The sequence below is a fragment of the Typopeltis vanoorti genome, chromosome 13 (assembly GCF_054136105.1).
Source record: "Typopeltis vanoorti isolate ZY-2024b chromosome 13, IOZ_Tvanoo_1.0, whole genome shotgun sequence".
Classification (NCBI taxonomy): domain Eukaryota; kingdom Metazoa; phylum Arthropoda; class Arachnida; order Uropygi; family Thelyphonidae; genus Typopeltis; species Typopeltis vanoorti.
Window position 1 is genome coordinate 116703565 of NC_143561.1, and position 22388 is coordinate 116725952.

The 22388-nt window shown below is 35.1% G+C and overlaps 1 protein-coding gene across 4 annotated transcripts in view; it reads right to left on the reverse strand.

The window, feature by feature from the left end:
* PolA1 (DNA polymerase alpha catalytic subunit) overlaps positions 1 to 22388 on the reverse strand; it is a 561406-nt gene that overhangs the window by 168891 nt on the left and 370127 nt on the right. For all 4 annotated transcript variants that reach the window (XM_090402430.1, XM_090402431.1, XM_090402428.1 and 1 more), the window contains 2 exons: positions 14458 to 14545; positions 10126 to 10247 (listed from right to left, as the gene is read on the reverse strand). In XM_090402430.1, coding sequence (XP_090258556.1) covers positions 10126 to 10247; positions 14458 to 14545 — 210 coding nt within the window. The remainder of the gene's footprint in view (positions 1 to 10125; positions 10248 to 14457; positions 14546 to 22388) is intronic.

Below are 22388 nucleotides of genomic sequence, written 5' to 3' on the forward strand. Positions count from 1 at the left end.
TAGGTTGTCCTTTAATTCTTTCATTGTTATTATATAATTGAAAGTATTTTGTAAGTTTCTCGTATAATTATTTTTGATGCCTGTATTATCCGTCCAAAGATCTGTAAAGTAATCCAAGAATTCTTTTACATCTATTTCACAATTGATATTTGCAGTTTCTTTTATATCTGCATTCATATGTTTTAGTATTTTTATATGCATTGGGTCTTATTTTGTGTCATTTTCTAGATATGATACAAATTTTTCCTAGCTTTCTCTGTCTCTTTCTGGTTTCTCTTTTGGCTATTGCTCGTCTTTTTTTATATTCAATTTCATCTTGTTTTTTGCTACTTAACCATCTTTTAAAAGCCAGCTTTTTATTTTCAATTATTGTTTTTATTTCATTGTCCCATATATGTAATATTTTATTTTTATGTGTTCTTAGACTTTCATATACTGCTGATGCAATAATTTCTTTTATATTATTCCATTCTTTCTCAATGTCTTCATTTTCTTGTATTTTTTCTAAGTAGTTATTAATCCTCCGTTGGTATAAATTTCTTATATTTGAATAATTTAGTAGTCTTACTTTGTAATTAGATTTTGTTTCTCTAGTTTGTTTATTATTTTTGTAACCAGTTTGGTCGAAACTTTAGTTTTGCCTGCACTAAATAGTGATCTGTGTTGATTTCTAGCCGTCTTCTGACTTTAACATCTAGTAAGAGGTTTGCTGCTTTTTCATTTGCTATAAAGCAGTCTATTATTGATTTTTGTCCTCTTGCACACCATGTATATTTTTATGTTTGTATAATGTATTCATTATTTTTAAATTATTATATATTATATAATCAATGAGTCACTTTCCATTTTTGTTTACTGTTGGCTCTCCAAAGTTTTGTATATTATTGTTAATTTTGTTTTCATTCCTATTCTGACATTAAGATTTCTGGCCATAATTATATTGTCTGTTTTATTTAATTTTTCATATATTCCTTGTCTTTGTAAAAGTAATCATTTTCTTCTTCTTTTCCTTCTTCAGGGGCATACACTCCAACAACTATTAAATTTTCTTTATTTAATTTTAATTGCACTTCTAATATTCTTTCATTCCAGTATGTATAATGAGCTATTTTTGCTTTAATTGATTTATGGATCCAAATCATTACACCAGCTTTGCATGTATTTGTTTGTCCACTCCACTATATATGATATTGTAATTGGCTGTTTCTTTTGTTCCTTTAAGTTTCTGTAAGAACTGCAATTTCTATATTTTCATCATTTAAAATTTTATCTAATTCTTCTTCTTTATGTACTATGCTTCTAATGTTCCACCATGTTTTTCTTTTTCCAAAGTTATATATATGTGTGTGTGTATTGTATTGTTCAATATAATGTATCATTTCTACCATTATACAGTTGTAAATTTTTAAATGTTTATCTCTTAGCATCTTGTCCTATGCCTTTTTCAGATCTATAAAACTTAGATACAGATCCTTGTTATATTCCCATGATATGATAAGAAACTCAGAGAAGAACAACCTAGTTTGTTCTTTTCCAAGTTTCTCTTCTTTAATTTTTCTTAGCCTTTTCTCAAGTATATTTTCATAAATCTTATCACAATACTCAGTAGGAAATTCCTCTGTAATTCTCAGATTCAGTATTATTTTCCTTTTTCTAGATGGATGCTATCAGAGTTCTACTCCAATAATCTGGAATTCAACCTTCTGCATCATGCACTATAGCCCTTCACATTTTAGCATTTCTGGTTGATTGTCATCTACTCCAGCTGCCTTTTCACATGCTTTTGATAGCTCTTTTTAACTAAAGTACTGATATGTACTCTTGACTGCATTCCTCCTGAATGTTTCCTACTACTGTGCTGTCAATGCTTGTTTCATTTAGGAGTCTTTCAAAGTAATTATCAAGTATTATATATTATTATTATTGTATTGGATCTCCATAGAGTCCAGATACTCATCATGGGAGACCCAAATGAACCATTATACACGTAAATCCTATCATACCTCTCCTTGAATCCATTCACCATCAGGGAACTTACAACCAATTCTGGCAATCCATTCCACTCACTGCCCACTCTCCATGCAAAAAATCTGGTCCGCACACACACCCCTACTTATCACACTCTTACACAACTTCCACAGATGGCCCCTAGTTCTCTATTTGTCATATATTGAAAAATTTCACTTGCATCAATTTTATAAAACCCTTTTGTTACCTTAAAAGTTTCTATCATGCTCTCTCTTTTCTGCCTATCAACTAAACTTTGTAACCCACAAACCTTCACAACCTATCCTCGTAGGGAATATTCCACAGACCTGTCACCATCTTGGTCACTCATCTCTGAATCTGCTCTATCACCTCCTGGTCCCCCAGAAACGCAGGTGACCAAATCTGTGTGCAGTAGTCAAGATGTGGCTGAATCATAGCCTTATCATAACTTCCTTAACTTTACTTTGTCAGTGTGTTTTTCAACAAACAAGTAATCCTTTGAGCTATTTTACCAACTTTTGCAATATGCTCCCTGAACTTTAACTCTTTGTCCACCATTATCCCCAAGTCCTTAGCCTCATCCAGGGGCATTCCGGCCATATGTGCAATGCACACAGGTGCCAGGATAGTAAAGGCGCCAAAGAGGAGGAAATACTTAAAAAAAAAAAAAACGTTTTTTTAAAGTGATTTTTTTATTGGAGGGGGGGGGTGCCAACTAAAGTTTTGCACACAGGTGCCAGAGACTACTGGCATGCTACTGGGTATAGGGGCACCAACTAAAGTTTTGCACACAGGCACCGAACACTACTGGCGCGACCCTGGCCTCGTCGATTTCCTGCAAACCAATACCATCAATATGATAAACTATATACCAGGTTTAAAATTGCTTGGTATCTTTAACATAACTATACCTAAGTTAAAAATACTTTCTACATCTATATCTCCTCCTGAGATTTTTATTTAATAAGGTTATAACACCTTATGGTAACTTGTTTTGGTAAAATACTTACAAGCTCTGTATTACTAAATCTTGGTATTTCTAGCCTGGCTCCCACTGATGAGACCTCAATAAAGGTCGAAACCGGTCTGGGTAGTGGCCCCTTGCCTTTAATACAAAACATCATACATCCCCTTCTTGGAGATGTGTTTTGGCATTAAGGGTAAATATTAAGATTAGTAATCAGAGCTTGCTCCACCTTTACCACGAGTTGCCTTGGTCTTGCACTACCTGTGGGATCAGCTAGTCCTGCATAAATTGCAGGCGCAAACTTGACATTTGTCTGTTTGCTTACTTGGAAAATGGAGTAAAACCAGGTTTAACTTGGTATCTTTAACATATGCAACCTTTTCAATGCAAAGTGCATAACCTTACATTTTGCAACATTAAATTGAAAATCATTATCCTTTACCCACAATGCCAATTTATTTAAATCATCCTGCAGGATATCTACATCAGTTTTATCAACTATCATCAGCAAAAATATCCCCTCTTAAATCTTCCGCCATGTCCTCTATATACAAATTAGAGAGTAGTGGACCTAGTATCGAACCCTGAGGCACTCCACTAGTCACTATCATTCTCCTAGATTCCATTCCAACATATACTGCTCTCTAGTGTCTGTCTGTCTCCCCCCCCCCCCTGCAATCCATGCTACTAGCCACATATCCATTCCCATTTGCTCCAGTTTTTGTAATAGTTTTCCATGTGGTAAAATCTGTCAAATGCCTTGGCGAAGTCGTGCAGTATCATGATGTAGATATTATCTTTATCCAATTCTGTTGTCACTTTATTATAAAATGTGAATAAGACAGGATCTACCCTTTACAAAGCCATGCTGCCCACTATAGAGTATCACATCCCTATCAGCTCACTGTTGTATTTTACCTTTCACCAACTTTTCCAATACTTGAATAACCACTCCTGACATATTAATAACGGGAGGGATTATATATTCTCATTCACTTAATTTCAACTTGGTTTATCCTCTTGACCATGACTATGAAGACTGATACCGCAACTCTCAAGCTATCTCTGACTACCTGCCATGCACTACTGACATTCTTTCCTTATAGCTTCTCAAGTCATGCCGCTGTTCCAAGATGACTCCTGAGTCTCTCATATTCACCAACCTTATAGTTAAAAATAAATCCCTTCTTGACGGACGACTCCACATGTTTGGCAACTTCCCAGAACAAGACTGCATGGTCGCTTTTCCCAATTGGAGGCAGAATGTCTACCTTGATAATGGATCATCTTCTGATGCTATTATCGGATCCATGCCCTCAAACCCATTGTCCCCTCTATAACACATTGTTTCATGTAATTATCCCTTAGCAACTATATACATCCCACTTCCATCTTGCCATGCCCTCTTTCCTCTCTCAAATCAATGTTCCCATAGTTAAAGTCTCTCATAATAATTGCTCGACCTACACTCATTGTGTAATGTCATTACCAACCCATTCAAATCAGAAACCTGTGAAATCCCACTTGGCACTGCATAATCATTACTGTACACATGCTCATTTATCACAGGGATGGCCAGACATCTACATCTTACTGAGGATCCCCTGGTCCTATTTGCCTCTATTTCACACCAAACAGGCTCAAATGAACCATCTCCCTCAGACCTAAAATCCTCTTTAACTTCTAATTTTGTTGGTTGTAATTCTTCAGCTATCATCAGCAATACCCTACCTCCTGTCCAGTTTCTTCTATCCTCCCTGAAAATACAATACCCTTTACATTCTATCCCTGTAACTATATCATTTTCAGTCAACCAAGTGGAGCTGACCAATGCCAAAAACTCCTCACCCTTATTCTTGATACTTCTTGCATTTGTGCACAGGCAATTCAACATCCCTTTGTACCCACAACTGTGTAATGTCATTACCAACTCATTCAAATCAGAAACCTGTGAAATCCCATTTGGCATTGGATAATCATTACTGTACACATGCTCATTTATCATAGGGGTGGCCAGAAACATACTTGATTTCATCCTCCCTAATATCTCTCTGTTTTCCAGTATGAATACATGGTATAAAATTCAGAACTGTTTTTTAATTTGAATTAATTATAAATTCATTTCAGTGCCTTCACTAAATTTCTATATGTTGGAGAGTAAAACATAAAGGTTACAGCAGATGGTGAGTGAAGGTTTATTGGTCACACTACTAAGATGGTTAAATCATTGCATCAGATATCTACACTGCTCAAAACAACACTAACTTAAAAATTTCTTCTCCCACTTGACAAGGCTTTGATAAGACCACACCTGGACTACTTTGCAGAGGCATAGGCTATATCTGTGCAAAGAAACGATAAGAAACTACAGCTGAACTTTGTTGTAATGGGCATAGCAATAACAAGTTCATGGCTGTAATGAGCAAGAGGCAATAATGATTTTAATTTACTCATATACCAATACAATCATTCACTTTTATAATGAGCATACTATACAGATATATTGTACAAATTTTGGTAGGCAAACATTATTAATTGCTCAGGTAGTTATTGGAATAAACAAAAATGAAAGAAGTGACTTAGCTTTTAGGACCATCTGTATCAGATTATGGACCAGTTTATAACCTAACTTTGCTCTTGGGAACAAACCTCACTCTACCTACCTCTCTGGGGTTAGTTCCCACTCTTGGGAACTAACCCCACTCCTCCCTCACTTCATCTAAACACTGCCCCAACTGGAAAATCAATTAAGAATGAATCCTTCTGGGAAACAAGTATTAAAAGAAAGCATTTCTTGGTTCGCGAAAAAGTCTAAATTATTCATGAGTTAGAATATGGTGTGAAAAATGCTGAATGTGTAAAACGTTTTTTTGTCCTCTTCAACAGTATTGACATTGTGGAAGACAGCATAACCAAAAGAAAAAAAATTATAAAGTTTACAAACGTCAACAAAGCATTGCTTCAATGGTTCACTATACAAAGAAGCACTGAATTCTCACTAGACAGTCTGAATGCAAAATAAACAAAAAATTTGCTAAACATTTTGGTGGAATAATTGAAATTGTATTTAGTATTGCTTTTAATTATGGAGGAATGAACTGAATTTAGTATAAAGTTTATGGTTTTTAGCATTATGGACAAATAAATTGAGTTTGATATTCAGTATATTGTAGTTTATACAAGTATATTCACAGAAATAATATCTAGGTATGTATTACTAAGATAATAAGCCAAAAGGCTATTTTACTGGCGAATTTGTTAATTGAAAGGGCGATGGTAAATCCCGTTTTACTTTATAGCCGGGTCCGAAACTCGGATCGAAATCCATAGAGTTTCATGCCGAAAAAACTATCGGTGAGCCCAAGTGTAAATGATCACTTGGGTAGTACAACAACAGGGCAACTCCATGCAATGGTGGAGAAAGCTCCATCACTAACTTTAATATTCTCTCATAATGTAAAACCCAACTACTAAGAGATGTATATATATTGTTTTACATTATGAGAAGAGGTCACTACCCAGACAGATTTCAACCTTTTTTGAGGTCTCATCAGTGAGTAGGTAGACATGGAATATCAAGGTTTTTAAGTGAACACGAACTTACATACCTCTACTATCGAATTGCCGAACTCCTATATTGTTAATTACTAAGATAATAAGCAAAAAGGCTATTTTACCTTAAAAACCTTGATATTCCAGGTCTACCTACTCACTGATGAGACCTCAAAAAGGTTGAAACTGGTGTGGGTAGTGACCTCTTCTCATAATGTAAAACAATATATATACATCTCTTAGGAGCTGGGTTTTACATTATGAGAGAATATTAAAGTTAGTGACGGAGCTTGCTCCACCTTTGCATGGAGTTGCCCTGGTGTTGTACTACCCAAGTGATCATTTACACTTGGGCTCGCCAATAGTTTTTTCGGCATGAAACTCTATGGATTTCGATCCGAGTTTCGGACCCGGCTATAAAATAAAACGGGATTTACCATCTCCCTTTCAATTAATCTAGATATGAATATTATATTATTTTTTTGCTCTGGTATTTCTTTTGTTTTTTAACTTCATTTTTTATTTCAAATCCTCTGTACACTAGAGTGTACAGATTGGAAGTAACCATTTAGTGTTGAGCAGGATAAAACTGAATTGTGTATTGAAAAGAAGAACATGTAACAAAGTTATAAAATGAATAAAAGTTGAGCAGCTCTCAAATGTGAACTGTAGACTAAAATACACAAAAATTATAAAAAATGAAAGAGTTTCAGAACAGGAACCAAACCTTTGAGATTCAGTGGCAACCCCTGAAGAAAGCATTGATTGATTCAGCCAGAGAGGCATGGTGAGGTTGTCTGCAAGGATAGAAAAATAAGAACTCCATGGTGGACACTGAAAGTTAAAGAGGCAGTGAATTAAAGAAAGCATATTGAAAGTTCCCAGCAAATAAGTCAGCTTGTGCTCTTAGAGAATATAGAGACAAATGTAAAAAGCTAAACATTGTATAAAACTAGCTAAACAAAAGTAATAAGAAGACTTCAGCAAGAACATAGAAAATAAATATCAGGAAGGTGGAAAAATATTTTGGAGGTTGTTGAAAAAGCTGAGAAATGGAGGAAAGAGTGCTGTAAAAGGAGTTAGAGATGATAAAGGTGAGATGAAAACGGGAGAAAAAGATATCCTTGATGTATGGAGCAATTATTTTGAAAAATTGCTAAATGAAACAGTAGTAAAAAACACTCAACAGTAGAAAGTAGAAGTAGAAAAAGCCATCAGAAGACTGAAATGTGGAAAAGAAGCAGGAGAAGATGATATCTGACCAGAAATGTTCAAATACGGAGGTAAAAAAGTCTTGCATAGTTCAGAAGGCCTGGACAGAGGGACGAATTCCAGATGATTGTCATTTGGAATTCGTCCCTCATATACCATAGTACCCATATACAAAAATGGAAATAAAACTGAATGCGAGAATTATAGCGGTATTTCCCTACTGAGTGTTCCTGATAAGATTTATTCAAGTATACTCGAGAAACAGTTGAGAAGAATTGTGGAAGGGAAGCTTGGTGAAGAACAAGCTGGATTCAGGCCAAATAAAGGCTGTCAGGATCAGATTTTCACTTTACGACAAATAGTTGAGAAATTATGGGAATATAACAAAAATCTGTATTTAAGTTTTGTAGACCTGCAAAAGGCACATGACAAGGTGCCAAGAGAAAAGCTATTCAAAATGCTATAGTTATATGGTGTCAATGAGGTATTATATCAAGCAATACATAGTCTTTATTTGAGTTGTAAGTCAGCAGTTAGAATTGAAGGAAGGACAGGAAGATGGTTTGATGTTAAATCTGGTGTCAGGCATGCATGTACATTATCTCCTTTGTTATTCATTATCTATATGGATCACATTATGAAGGAAAGTGGTATTAAACCTGATATCAAAATTGGAGATGTTAATCTCAACCCCTTACTTTATGCAGATGATGTTATACTTTTAAATAAATCCAGTGGAAATCTTCAAGATCATCTGACTAAACTGAATAATTGTTGTAATAAATTTGGTATGAAAATTAGGAATAACAAGACAAAGATAATGAAAATAGGCAGAAACATTGAAAATATCAACTGCATCATGAATGGAGAACCTATAGAACAAGTAAAACATTTCAGCTACTTAAGAATAAATTTTAGTGAAGACGGTAAATTAAATATGGAAATAGATAAACAACAGAAAGAACAAAGCCAGTGTGATAGGAAGTCAACTGAATAAATTTATATGGAATAAGAGAGAAATTAGTCAAAACATTAAATTAGCTGTATACAAGACAGTGTTTGAACCAATTTTAACTTATTGGTCTGAGAGCTGGGTTAGAAATAAAACACTTGACCAAAGATATATGAGAGTTCTGAGAAAGATTAGGGGCATGAACAGATGGTATCAATGGCAATATCATATTAAAAATGAGGATATTAGAAAAGAACAACACTGTTAGCATCCAGAAATGTGTTAGTAGAGCTTATCTCAGGTGGTATGGTCTACTTAAACAGAATTGGTGAGGAAAGATTAGCAAAACAAGTGTTCTCTGTCAGGTTAGTAGGAAAAAGACCCAACGGAAAACCAAGGATGTTGGTGGATTGATACAGTAAAAAGTGTCGTAGAAGACAGAAACATAAGATCTGATAATACTGGAGTCTTGACATATAATAGATCGATTTGGAAGAAATTGTTGATAGGGAGTTAGTAATGATGAAAATTCTTCATGTATTACTATCATAATACCCTGTATATCCCTTGAGGATGCATGTCAGGAATTTGATGATGACTATTTATTATTGACTTACTGAGAATTGATACTCTCTTTAAGCAAAGCTTCAAGAGATACAGCCACCTGGGTACCAAGGAAATGGGGAGACAGTTGAAAAAGATCTCTGACCAAAATGATAACTAGCACTATAGAAATGGGCACAAGACAAACATATAATGTCAAATTATGAGGAATAGAGAGATTTCAGGTTTTTCTGTTTAAGGCTAGTGCCACAAAACTTTCAGTCATCCCTGGAAACTACAGGATAGGGAATATGAGAAACAGTCTATTTGATTTGTAAGTCAGCAGTTAGAATTGAAGGAAGGACAGGAAGATAGTTTGATGTTAAATCTGGTGTCAGGCATGCATGTACATTATCCCCTTTGTTTTTCATTATCTATATGGATCACATTATGAATGTTGTGTACCTTTAGTGAACATATTATGTGAGAGAGAGAGATACAATAGGTAAATGACTAAAATGGCTCTCCCCAAATGAATCTTTGAACAATCCTTTAAGGAACACACATGATAATAAAAAGGTGAAGAAAATATGCAAAGAAATGCTGCAATCTTTGGAAGATTTAATCCCTCCCCGACATAGACTCCAAAATATATACCTAACCTTCTTATAGATAGATAGATAGATATATAAAATATGGTTTAAGCCTTGAATTGTTATCCATTTAAAGAACAAACAACAGTAGTGAGATCTGTTAAATTAAAAAAGTGCATGTAGATTTTTTATTTACAAGTTTGAAAATTTTTCAGTTAGGGAAAAAAAAAAAAATATATATATATATATGAAGAGAGAGAAAAAGTGATGATAATTAACTTTAATATATACTGCTATTAAAAACTGTGAATACTTACATCTTCTTTCTTTAATTCAAACAATGCTCTTGAAACTGTAGTGAAGCAAATATTGTATTCTTGAATGATAGACGGATATAAACTATTGAAGTCCATCGAAAGAATATACTTGTCATAAAAGCCTGTAACGGAATTTAATTATATAATTTTCATTTAGAAATAATAGACAAAACTGAAAACTAAGTGACAAAATTTCACATATAAGTATGACACCCATACAGTAGCATACAAATTAATCTGAACACTCACATCTTAAAGAAAAATCTTAATTTTGCAAGAAAATAAGTACAAAAATTTAACTCCAACTTTACTTAATAATTTATATGTGCTTCTCTGTTCTTCCTAATAAGTTAATTAATTCGCTTAGGCATGGACTTTACCAACAAAGAGCACATTTTTCTTATTTCTGAATCTCTAAACCATATCAAGGAAAGGTGTGGTTAACAAGGGTGTGAGGACTAGATTTTTTACCTGGAGAGTGGTGAACAAGTGGAATGCATTGCCTGACTCAGTTGTGAGTTCTTCATCTGTAAATGAATTCAAAAGGAGGTATGATGGATACTGTTTAGGTAGTTTTGGTCTCCCACGACGAGTCTTCTGGCTCCATGGAGATACCCGTAATAATAGTAATAATATTTTTATAATGGATAGTATTAAGTTATCCTTTGCATCACAATTTAATTTTTCAAGTCTCTTTTTCACTATGGCCCACAAATTTTCTACTGGATTAATGTGGCCAGTTTATCTGGCCACTGAAGCAATTGGATGTTGTGATTTTTGAGGAACTCTTTCAGTTTTTTTTGAAATGTGGCAATGAGCAAGATCCTGTTGGAAGATGAGTTCTTTGTCTTTCTGGATATGCAGGACAACTTTTTTCTCCAACATTTTTAAGTATTGGTCACTTTTCATTATACTAACAACAAGCACAAGTAATCCTGGACTGCTGTTTGTCAAACAAACCCCAGAACATTTTTTTAGCTGGGGGTTTAGGAGTTTGTTGTAGGTGGGTGGGAAAAGTATTTTCAGCTGCTGATTTGGGAACATAGGATACTCGCTTCCTTGGATAAAGAAATGGCTTTCATCCAAGAATATGACCTTCTCCCACTTCTCCACAGTCCAATCTTTGTATGCTTTTGCCTCCTGGAGCCTCTTTTTCTGCACAGCCTTTGTCAACAGTTGTTTCTTTTTTGGTATGTGGGCAGTCCTCCCTGCTTCCAACAATCTTCAATAATAAATTCAGTTTAATCCTTTATCCAAGTGTAAGCAACAAAGTTTGCACCTGAAGTATCTTCAGGACTGAGACAACTCATGGTAAAGGTGGACTAAGCTCTCATCACTTGTCTTAGCATCTCCCATAATGCAATGCATTAAAGGAAGGGCCACTACCCAGATTGCTTTCGACCTTTATTCAGATCTCATCAGTGGGAGCCAGACCCAGAGGTGGTGATACTAAGGTGGAAGTAATGGAGAAGTCATAGTTACCTACACGAGTTGCCAAAAGGTGTCTCACCTTATTATTAAATTACTCTGGATTAGAGAAAGATGTTGGAAGTTTTTTCCCACTTGGTTAGACTATAATAAATTTAGTTTAATCCTTTATTCAAGTGTAACCAAACAAAGTTTGCGCCTGACTTCCAACATCTTTCTCTAATCCAGACTAATTTAATAATAAGGTGAGACACCTTTTGGCAACTCGTATAAGTAAATATGACTTCTCCAGTACTTCCACCTTAGTATCACCACCTCTGGGTCTGGCTCCCACTGAAGAGACCTCAATAAAGGCAAAAACGTCTGGGTAGTGGCCCTTCCCTTAATGCATAGCATTATACGTATCCACAAGGAGATGTGCTTTGCATTATGGGAGATGCTAAGACAAGTGATGAGAGTTTAGTCCATCTTTACCACGAGTTGCCTCAGTCCTGAAGATACTTCAGACTCAAACTTTGTTTGCTTATACTTGGATAAAGGATTAAACTAAATTTATGATAGTCTAACCAAGTGAAAAAACTTTCAACAATCTTCAATAGACTGACATGTCAGAAACATTAACAGAAACTAGCTTCCAAGCCTCTATTTAAGTCTACAGCAGACAATCTTGGATTCATTTTGCTTTTTCTAACTAGTAAACAATCTTGAGTTGGTTTTCCTTTTCTGTCAGGAGAAAAGGCCCAAACCAAGACCACACTCGTTGGCAATTTGTCTTTGAGTTATGGATGTGTGCTAAGAAGGAGTACATATTTTTGAATGCATTCTTGGAGATGTATCCATTTTATAGCTCCAGAAAATGAATAAAATACTATGAATGCCAACTTGCTTACACTATTAAAAAACATTGTAGAGACAGTTAAAACATGAGGCACTCAACCAAAATAGTGAACTAAGAAAAAAATCCGAAAATAGTAAACCGAAACCAAAAACTTGACGAATATTTGGCTTGTTCAGATTAATTTGTTCACTACTGTATATATTAAAGATAAGTTGAAAAATTAAATTACAAAACAGTATAATGAAAAAAAAATAGACAGTTCTCATATATATAATTTATTCTGATCCCATATACAACAGATTGAAGAACCTATAACCACAGAACTGATGTGGTTATAGGTTCTGCAGGTGAGAACTGAGAAAGCAGTTTATTGGCATTTTTCTTGAAGAACTGCAGGTTGTAATTTGAGAATAAAGAAGATTGTTCCAGAGCCAGCTTCTTAAACTTTTTCCACTCACGACCCCTTTTCACCCTAGAAATTTTTACGCGACCCCGGGTATATAGGTATACAAATCAAACAATTACTAATAATAAATCATAAAGAAATTAATTTTAAAACAATTCTTTGGTATACATATAATTTTACCATTTGCATAAAGAATTAGAACAGCCTCAAATTCTGAATTAATTTTTGGCCATTGCGCGTTCAGAAACCCTTTACACATACATTATATAAATAAAAATTAAGCATTTAATATAAAATACTTATATTTTATTTGTATCCCATCACATCATCAGAGTGAACACACAAAAAGAAATGAGTCAGTTGCATGAGGTAAGAATGGATTAGTTACATGAAGAGATTCTCATCACAAAAAAAAAAAGTTTTATATTAAATGTTTTATTTTTCTTTATGTGATTTACATGCACGAATTATGTTCGTGCATGTAAATCATTATGTCCACACCTTTTAAAATGGTAATGGATCCACATTTACTTTTTTTTACAGCTCTTGCTTCGAAGTCTTATATAACTTGTTTCCATCCCATGCAGTTTTTCATGCTAAGGACTGTTTCAAGTGCCTCCAACTTTCAGTTTCACATATATTCCTTTTTCTATGTAAAGCTATTACATGCTTTGCAATCTCTTGAGTTAAAACTAGCTTTGTCACTCTCTCTCCAACTGTCAGCAAAACAGCTACCTCATTTATATAAAGATTCTCAGATGCTATTACTAGATCCAATGTTCTTGTTCCACAATTACCTTCTGTCACCTGCTGCTTAATGTGTTTTATTCCCCCCTCATTTTGCATGCTTTCATCTTTCTCCAGTGTATGGGAAAGATCCAAAAAGATGACTAACCAAAGTGGTTTCCACCTTTACTGAGGTCCCATCAATAAGAGCCAGACTAAGACGAGATACCAAGGCTGAAATTACTTAATTTGTAACAAGGTGAAAAAATTTTCTATATCTATTGCAAAATTCAAAGAATTTTTATAAAAAGGTGATACACCATTTTATTACTTATATATGGGAAATATATGATATCTGCATTAATTTAATCTTGGTATCTCTTCTGGGTCTTGCTCCACAGAAGAGACTTCAATAAAGGTTGAAATTAGTCTGGATATTGGCCTTTCTCATGATGCATAGCATTATACATGTCCAAAAGGATCTGTTTTGCATTATGGGATACTAAGACAATTGATGAAGTCATCAGCCTCTATATACAAGTAGCCTAGTCATGAAGATACTTAATTGCAAACTTTCTTTGATTACACTTGGATAAAGGAACAGAATATAATTTATTGGTAAGTTTAATTTGTTTATAATGATTTTCAATTAATTTATCGGGTTAGTTAATTTGTGCTATCTGTCCCAAATAGAAACACTATAAAATAATAAACCTATTTTATTTCCAGTGAAAAATAATCTTAACAGGGAAGAGTAACACTGGAAAATTGAAGGCACGTGGTAAAGCCTCCACAATAAATGAGAGCCTATCTCCTTGTCAATATTTGCGAAGTAAAATCTATTAAAGAAGAACAGAGAAAGATATACCAAACTCTAAAACAGCAGATCCTCTAATTAAGTACTCTAAAATAAAAAAAAGCCATTAAAACTCACCTTTTTTGGGGTCTAAAACTAGTCCACCAGTGTAAGCAGCCTTTCGACATTTTCCTTTTCTTAATTCTATTATTTCTTCTTCATTTTCCTAAATAGTCATAAAGAAAATAATTAGAAATTTGCAAAATTTTATCCATATTAATCTGAATAGGCTAGAAATTTTCATTGTAATTTTTTAAAGAGGATATTATTTTATATACAGTAGATGTACACTACAGTGAACACCACTATAATTAAATTATCCACTATAACAAACTAAGAAAAACTCCTAGTCTAAGTCCCAAAGAAGCAATGCTATTTTAAGCTCACTATTACAAACAGCTCACAGCCTTCATGACAGCAAACTGAATTTCCTAGCAAATGACACTACAATCAATAGACAAAGGAAATGGTGGGAAACTGTACCATGATGAGAGACCTCAAAGAATTGGTAGGAACCATAAATAAAGGAAATGGCAATAAATAAAACAAAGGAAATTATAGGAAAATCAAATACTGACACAACAGAGCATGAAGTAGTGAAATGTCACATTAGCTTAAATGAATGTCAGTTACCTGAAATCTTCATAAGTTAAATATGTGAAGGCTGTACTATTAAAATAAAAAATTTGCAGTTTTTAAAAGTTTACAATTTTTAAAAGTTAAAATTCTAAAGGCAAAATTTAGCAATTTTAGTTTATGGATGAACAACCCACATAAAGTTCATAACTTTTAAACTTCATTAGTTGATAGCTGTATATTATGCCACAATTCTTTAATTTACAGTTTGTAGAGAACTATATTAATTTATACAAACTGGCAATCACTGAGTGTGCCCAACTAGGAAGCTGACTTGTGAACACCAGATGCAAAAATCACATCACTTTTTCCCTCCCTTTACGCTCACCAATGCAGCAATTCAATGTTTGTTACTTGTGTCTCTGCCTTCTTAGTAATTGGATGTGACTATTATAAAATCAACTGACTGCTGAAGTTTTTAGGTATTTTTAATTTAATCTTAATGGTACATACTATTTATTATGAACAGTTCAGATAAGTGATATTAAGCTAATGTAACATTTCAAAATGTAAACATTAATTCTGAATTTTCAGTTTTATAATTTCCTACTCTTCTATTCCTTTTTTTTTTTTTTTGTTTCCCATTACTGTATGCATTTGTACTTTTTATGATTGTATGGTTTCATTCTGTGTGCTTAGTATATGGTTCCTAATAATCATTCTCGACACATCCTTTGTTTCATAGGAATGGAGTAAGGGAAGGTGTCGTTAATCAAATTCCCTATATTTGCTAATATTTTCTATATTAGCTATTCCCTATAGCAAACTACTTTTCTGATTCTTAGGTGTTTGCTATAGAAGCATCTATTGTCTATGATATATGCCACCTACCAATAATTGTTCAGACACTTTATCAATTTACAATTGATACCAGCACGCAAACCCTAATATTGGGTATGTTCACCATTGGATTTATTACCTCCTGCACCTTTTGAGGGAGACTTTCCACTAATGTGCAGCAGACATTAGGTTGAATTTGTCTCCATTCCACCATCAAATAATTACTGAGTTCAGCGACAGATTGAGGACATGCTGCTCTGGACCTCAACCACCGCTCCAATTGTCCCACAGGCCAGGGCAGTCGTTTAACACCCATCTCTTCATACCATTCCATAAACAGCTGCAGCTTTGTGGCATTGTTGTCTTGATAGTAACATGGGTCCATTCCATAAAAACTCCACAGTGTAGGCAGCACCTGATTATCCAGAATATCAAGGTAATGAGCTGCTTTCATGGAACCACGCACGACAACCAGTAGTCCCACTCCAAACAAGCTGAATGCAATGCTCACCATTACTCCTCCACCACCAAAACTTTACTGTGGATATAACACACTGTGGTAACAAGCGTTTACCAGGCTGCCTCCATGCCCACACTCAGACTAGAAATGTGAACCTTGATTCATCGCTCCAGAGTACCGTTTGAACTGGTCAACTGTCCAGTTCAGATGCTCTTGCACCATGCCAGATAACTGCCTTGTTCGTTGTTGTGATGTTCAGCTTATGTGCCACTGTTCTTCCCTGGACACCCAGTAAATGGAGTTATTTTCATACATTAGTGCTCACCATAGTGCTACTGGCGATCTGGAACTCATCACGGATGGTCTGTGCCAACTGTAGCTGGTTTTTGTGTGCCATCCATGTTAACACCCTGCGTGTTTTCTAGCACTAGTGATGCCAGAATGTCTCCATTTGTTGATCACATCACCAACCATTGATTTTGGATGCTCCAGTTGAGCAGCAATGGCACCTCTCTCGAAGTCACTGAGTTCACGTTGTGTTGTCCTACCACCTGTATTCAACTGCTATGATGAAATACTGCTTCCTATTATCTGCACACTGATTTTTATGTTATTAATAACCCCAATATTAGGGGTTGACTGCTGGATTGTTGCATAACTTTAAATAATACAGATGTCTGAACAATTATTTTTAGATAATGTATGTATAATATGTATATATATGACACAAGAAAAACTGGAAATTAAAGACAGATATAATCAACAAAAAACTTTAAAAGTGATAACTTTTTAGCCCCTATGAAAGTGGCACTTTCATCCATAATGCAAACAAAGAAAGAAAGCCATTGTGATGGAAGTTTATTTTGCACTTGGTTAGACTATAATAAATTTAGTTTAATCCTTTATCCAAGTGTAAGCAAACAAAGTTTGCACCTGAAAATATCTTCAGGACTGAGGTAAGGTGGACCAAACTCTCATTAATCCTTGTCTCAGTATCTCCACAATGCAAAGCACATCTCCTTGCGGACATGTATACTGCTAGGCATTAAGGGAAGGGCCACTACCTAGACCGGTTTCAACCTTTATTGAGATCTTGTCAGTGGGAGGCGGACCCAGAGTAGTGATACTATGACAGAAGCAATGGAGAGGTCATATTTACCTATACAAGTTGCCAACTGGTGTACTTCCTTATTATTAAATTACTCTGGATTTAGAGAAAGATGTTGAAAGTTTATTTTGCACTTGGTTAGACTATAATAAATTTAATGTAAATAACTATTTGGAAACATTGATCAAGTGTAAACGGATAAGTATTTTAATACCGACTAGTTTTACCAAACTTAAGCTGTTGGCATCGTCAGGGTACATGCACTGAGGTTAAAACATATCACAAAATAGATCTTAACTGTAAATTCTAAAAATTATAGTTACAAACTAAAGTAGTGTCTGCACGGTTAGCCTAGTGGCTGTGCGCTTCGCAACCATATGCCTGGGGAAGGAGTGTCCTAGGTTCGATTCCCGTCGGTGACGTGAGGAGCTGAAGGATCTTCCTCAGCCATAGCCAAGTTAGCCAGTCTTGGGCGTGGACAGCAGGGTTTTTTCCTCAGTTTATTCTGGGGTTTTTCATCCCGCAAAGCAGGCAAACTGGCCTTGAGAACTTAACACTACAGGCCATAGGATATACCGGGACATAGGGCTGACCACCTTATCCTGTAAACGGAGTGATGTCCGATGATCAATGGACCCTCGACACCGCAAGGTAAAAGAGGGTATAAGGAAGAAGAAGATGATGATGATGATGAACTAAAATAGCATTGAACGTGAATAATAACACGCGATACGTGTTTTATTGGTGCTGCTTCATAGCTGCTTTATCTCTATTGACCTACCATTGCTGTCTGTTTCGAGCTCTGCTTTCACTAGTCATTTGTTGAAGGACTGGTCTTTAAATACGGTAATTTTTTTAGCTTTCAAATTCTTAAATATGGATCATTGGTTAAAGATTGGATTTTTAAAATGCACAAAAGAGAGGAACATAGCAGATACAAGTAGCTGTCAGCAACAAGAAAACGTTGATATTGTATATGGATCATGTGAAATTGATAAGGGTGTGTCGTCTGACATTTCTAAAGAACCAACTAGGAAGAAGATGAGAAAACTTCTTAAGTACGATATAAATTACTTGAAATGTGGATTTTCATGGATGGGAAATGAAGAGGAACCTATTCCATTATGTGTAATTTGCGGTGATAACTTTAAAAAATGAAAGCACGAAACCATCTAATTTAAATCAATATATAATGGATTAAAGGACAAACCTGTCGAATTTTTTCAAAATAAACTAAAAAATTTTAAATAATCTCAAAAAGTGATGTCAATCGTGTCAAGAGATGAAAATATGAAGGCTTTAGAAGCTTCATATCATGTGTCGCTATTAATAGCAAAAAGTGGTGCAGCGGAAACAATTGGTGAAACTTTGGTCAAGCCTGCAGCAAAAATAATAGCAGAAATTATGATTGGAGATAATGCAAAAAAAATTTTTTGATCAAATTTGCCTTTCAAATAGTACTGTTCATCGAAGAATCACTGAAATGGCTGAAAATATAAAACAAACATTGTTATCCGATATACGTAAGAGTCGTTATTATGCGTTGCAGGTAGACGAATCCACCGACATTACAAATTTTGCAAATCTTCTAGTGTTCGTTAGGTACGAAAAAAATCAAAAAATTCATGACGACCTTTTATATTGCCAACCCTTGCCAGATCATACAACAAGAGAAGAAATATTCAACAGTATAAATACCTTTATGCATGAAAACAAGCTTGATTGGAAAATTTGTGTTGGAATAAGCACGGATAGAGCAAAATCCATGGTCGGATCTAAAAAAAGGTTCGTTTCAAGGATTCCAGCTGTTGCACCAGATGCAAAGTCGACAAATGTTGCATACACAGGGAGACTTTGACTACAAAAAATGTTGTCTACAGACCTAAGAAAAGTTCTTAGGTCTGTAGACAGATATATTTTGGCAGATATATTTACTGTATTAAATAGTCTTAATTTATCTTTACAAGGCAAGGAAATTTCTATATTTCATGTCCAAGGTAAAGTGAACACCACGTTGGCAAAAATGGCAAATGCGGGTTGGTAATGAAGAATGTGATGAGTTTCCATCTCTTCATGAATTGCTCGCAAGTTCAAATGAACAAATTGATGATGATGTGAAAATTATTATCATGCAGCATTTACAAAACATACAAATGAAACTAGAAAAGTATTTCCCTGAATTGGACATTAATATTGAGTGGATAAGATACCCTTTCAATATCAACAAATCTATGCCAAAGGGTCTATCATCAATAGAAGAACAACTTTTAGAACTAGCTTCTGATGGTTTCCTAAAAAATAAATACAACGAGAATACAATATCATCATTTTGGCTATAAATACAGAATGAATTTCCTAAATTAACAGACAAAGCTCTAAGGTTCATTTATCTATTTCCAAGTTCATATCTGTGCGAAGTTGGATTTTCGCCCCTTATTAAGACGAAGAAGAGGAATCGCAATATAGATGTCGAACACATCTAAGATTGAAATTGACAACTATGGAGCCAAATTCTTATCTCACCATAAGCAATTTAACTCCTCTCATTGATGATAAATTATTTCAAGTAAAAATTTATAGTATCTTTATAAAGTTTGTTCTAATAAAAATAAATCATATTTGTTGTTTACATGTACATCTAAATTCAAATAAAATAGACATTTACTCTCTCTGTGTTCACTGGGCATCTACAGATGCCGTATGGTCACTCCGATGCTCGATGATGTTCCACACTAGGCCTCGCCATGTAGTCCTGTTGTTTGCCCTTCTGGCAGCCTCAACTCTCTGAAGATCAGTCACTCCACACATGCCATCCATCCATCTCATTGATGGTCTACCCCTGCCTCTTTTTCCAGGAACTTTACCTTCTATTACTGTTCTGAGAAGTCCTCCTTCCATCCTTTCTATGTGTCCAAAATATTTTAATTTTCTTCTGTCAATATCCTTAAGGAGCCTTAAAGTTCTACTAATCTTTTCTAACACCCACTCATTTGTACGCCTTTCAGTGTATGACATCCTCAACAGCCTTCTGTAACACCACATCTCAAAAGCAGATATCCGTTTCTTATCTGCCTTCTTTAGGTTCCAAGTCTCGGATCCATAAGTTGCTGTTGGAAAAACAACTGCATTCAAAATCCTCAACTTTGTTCCCATGGAGATAGATCCATCCTTCCAGATTTTAGACAGGTCTCTGACTGTTGTTTTAGCCATTCCTAACCTTTTTCTGACATCTTCTGAACAGCTCTTCACATTAATAATGGATCCCAGGTACTCAAACTTGCTGACTTACTCAATTCTTTCTCCATTAAGATACATTTGTTTCTCAAGAGCTTCTCTGTTTTTTTTCCTTTGAGAACCATGATCTTTGTCTTGCTAGAATTGAGTTGAAGTCCTCTGTTATTACTGATCTTGTTAACTTTGTCAAGAATTAGTCCTAGTTCTTCCATGTCATTACAAAGGAGTACTGTATCATCAGCGTACTTCAGATCACTGATCAATATACCTCCTATCATAATTCCTGCCTTGAGCTCATCCAATGCTTCATGCATGATGTCCTCTGCATATATACTAAACAAGTGAGGAGAAAGTAAACATCCTTGCCTAACTCCTTTTCCAACTTGAAGCCAGTCAGTCAATCCAACACCTGTTCTTACTGTGGCTTCTTGCTCCTTATACAAGTTGGCTATCAACCTGATAGTGTGTTGAGGAAAACCCATTCTTTTCATTACTTCCAACAGTTTCACATGCTTAACACAGTCAAAAGTTTTAGAGTAGTCTAAGGAACACATTACCAGAGGGAGTCTGAATTCTTTATATTTTTCTATGATCTGTCTAAGGCAAAGGATCTGGTCTCTGGTGCCCCTACCTTTCCTAAAACCTGCTTGTTCCTCGGGCATCTCTGCCTCAACTTTGGCCTCAATCCTATTTAGCATGATCTTTAATAAAATTTTGCTTGCATGAGATATCAAACTAATAGTTCTATAATTCTTGCATGCCTTCATATCACCTTTCTTGTGTAGTGGTATGAAAACTGACTTCTTCCAGTCTCTAGGCCATGATCCTGTCTCCCATATCCTTGTAATCAATCTATGAAACACTCTTATCCCTCCATCTCCTGTGGCCTTAATTAACTCTGCTGGGATTTCATCTGCACCTGGGGCCTTATTGCTATTGAGCTGCTTAACTGCTCTTTCAACTTCATGCCTAAGTGGAGAAGGTTCCAAATCAAAATTTTCTTGGCGGGAGGACTCCACATTTTCTTTATCCACTCTGCTGTACACTTCCTCACAGTATCTTTCCATCTGTTTTTGATTTCCAACTCTTCTGTTAGTAATGATCCATTCCTGTCTTTGATAGAATTCAATTTAGGCTTGAACTTGTGCTTTAAGTCACGAACTAAATAAGACATCCTTTTATAATTATGCCTTGTCATCTGGAACTCTATTTCTCCACATTTATTAGTATAGAACTTTTCCTTATCCTGCTTGATGGCTTTTCTGATTTCTCTATGTAATCTCTTTGATTCTTCGGTCCCTGTGTCTCTTTGTTTTTCCAACCGCCTTCTTTTGATTAGTTCCCATGTTGAATCTGATATCCACAGTCTCTTAGTTTTCTTATTGGGCCGAGATACGTCTTCGCTGTATCCTGTATTATCATCTTGATTCCTTCCCAAAGCATTTCTGGTGAGATTTCCTCATTGGTCTCCAAAAAATCATCCAGCCGAGTTGATGTTTCGTCTGTGAATCCACTAGGAATTACTCTAACATCCAATCTAGTGGAATGTGCCTGACCTGGAAGTCTTCAGAGTCTTAGTTTTAGACATTTACAACGAAATATATTTTATTTATTTATTATTATTTTGATAAGTGGGTACTTGGTAATAATGAAAATTTAAGAAGGGGTACGCGGATATCTGAAGTTTGAGAAACACTGCTATAGGGTATAATAGGCATTAGCAGTTTTTTTCTTTTTTCCAGAATAAAGATCAAACACATTTAAGTTAATGTACGAGGTGATATCAAAAAG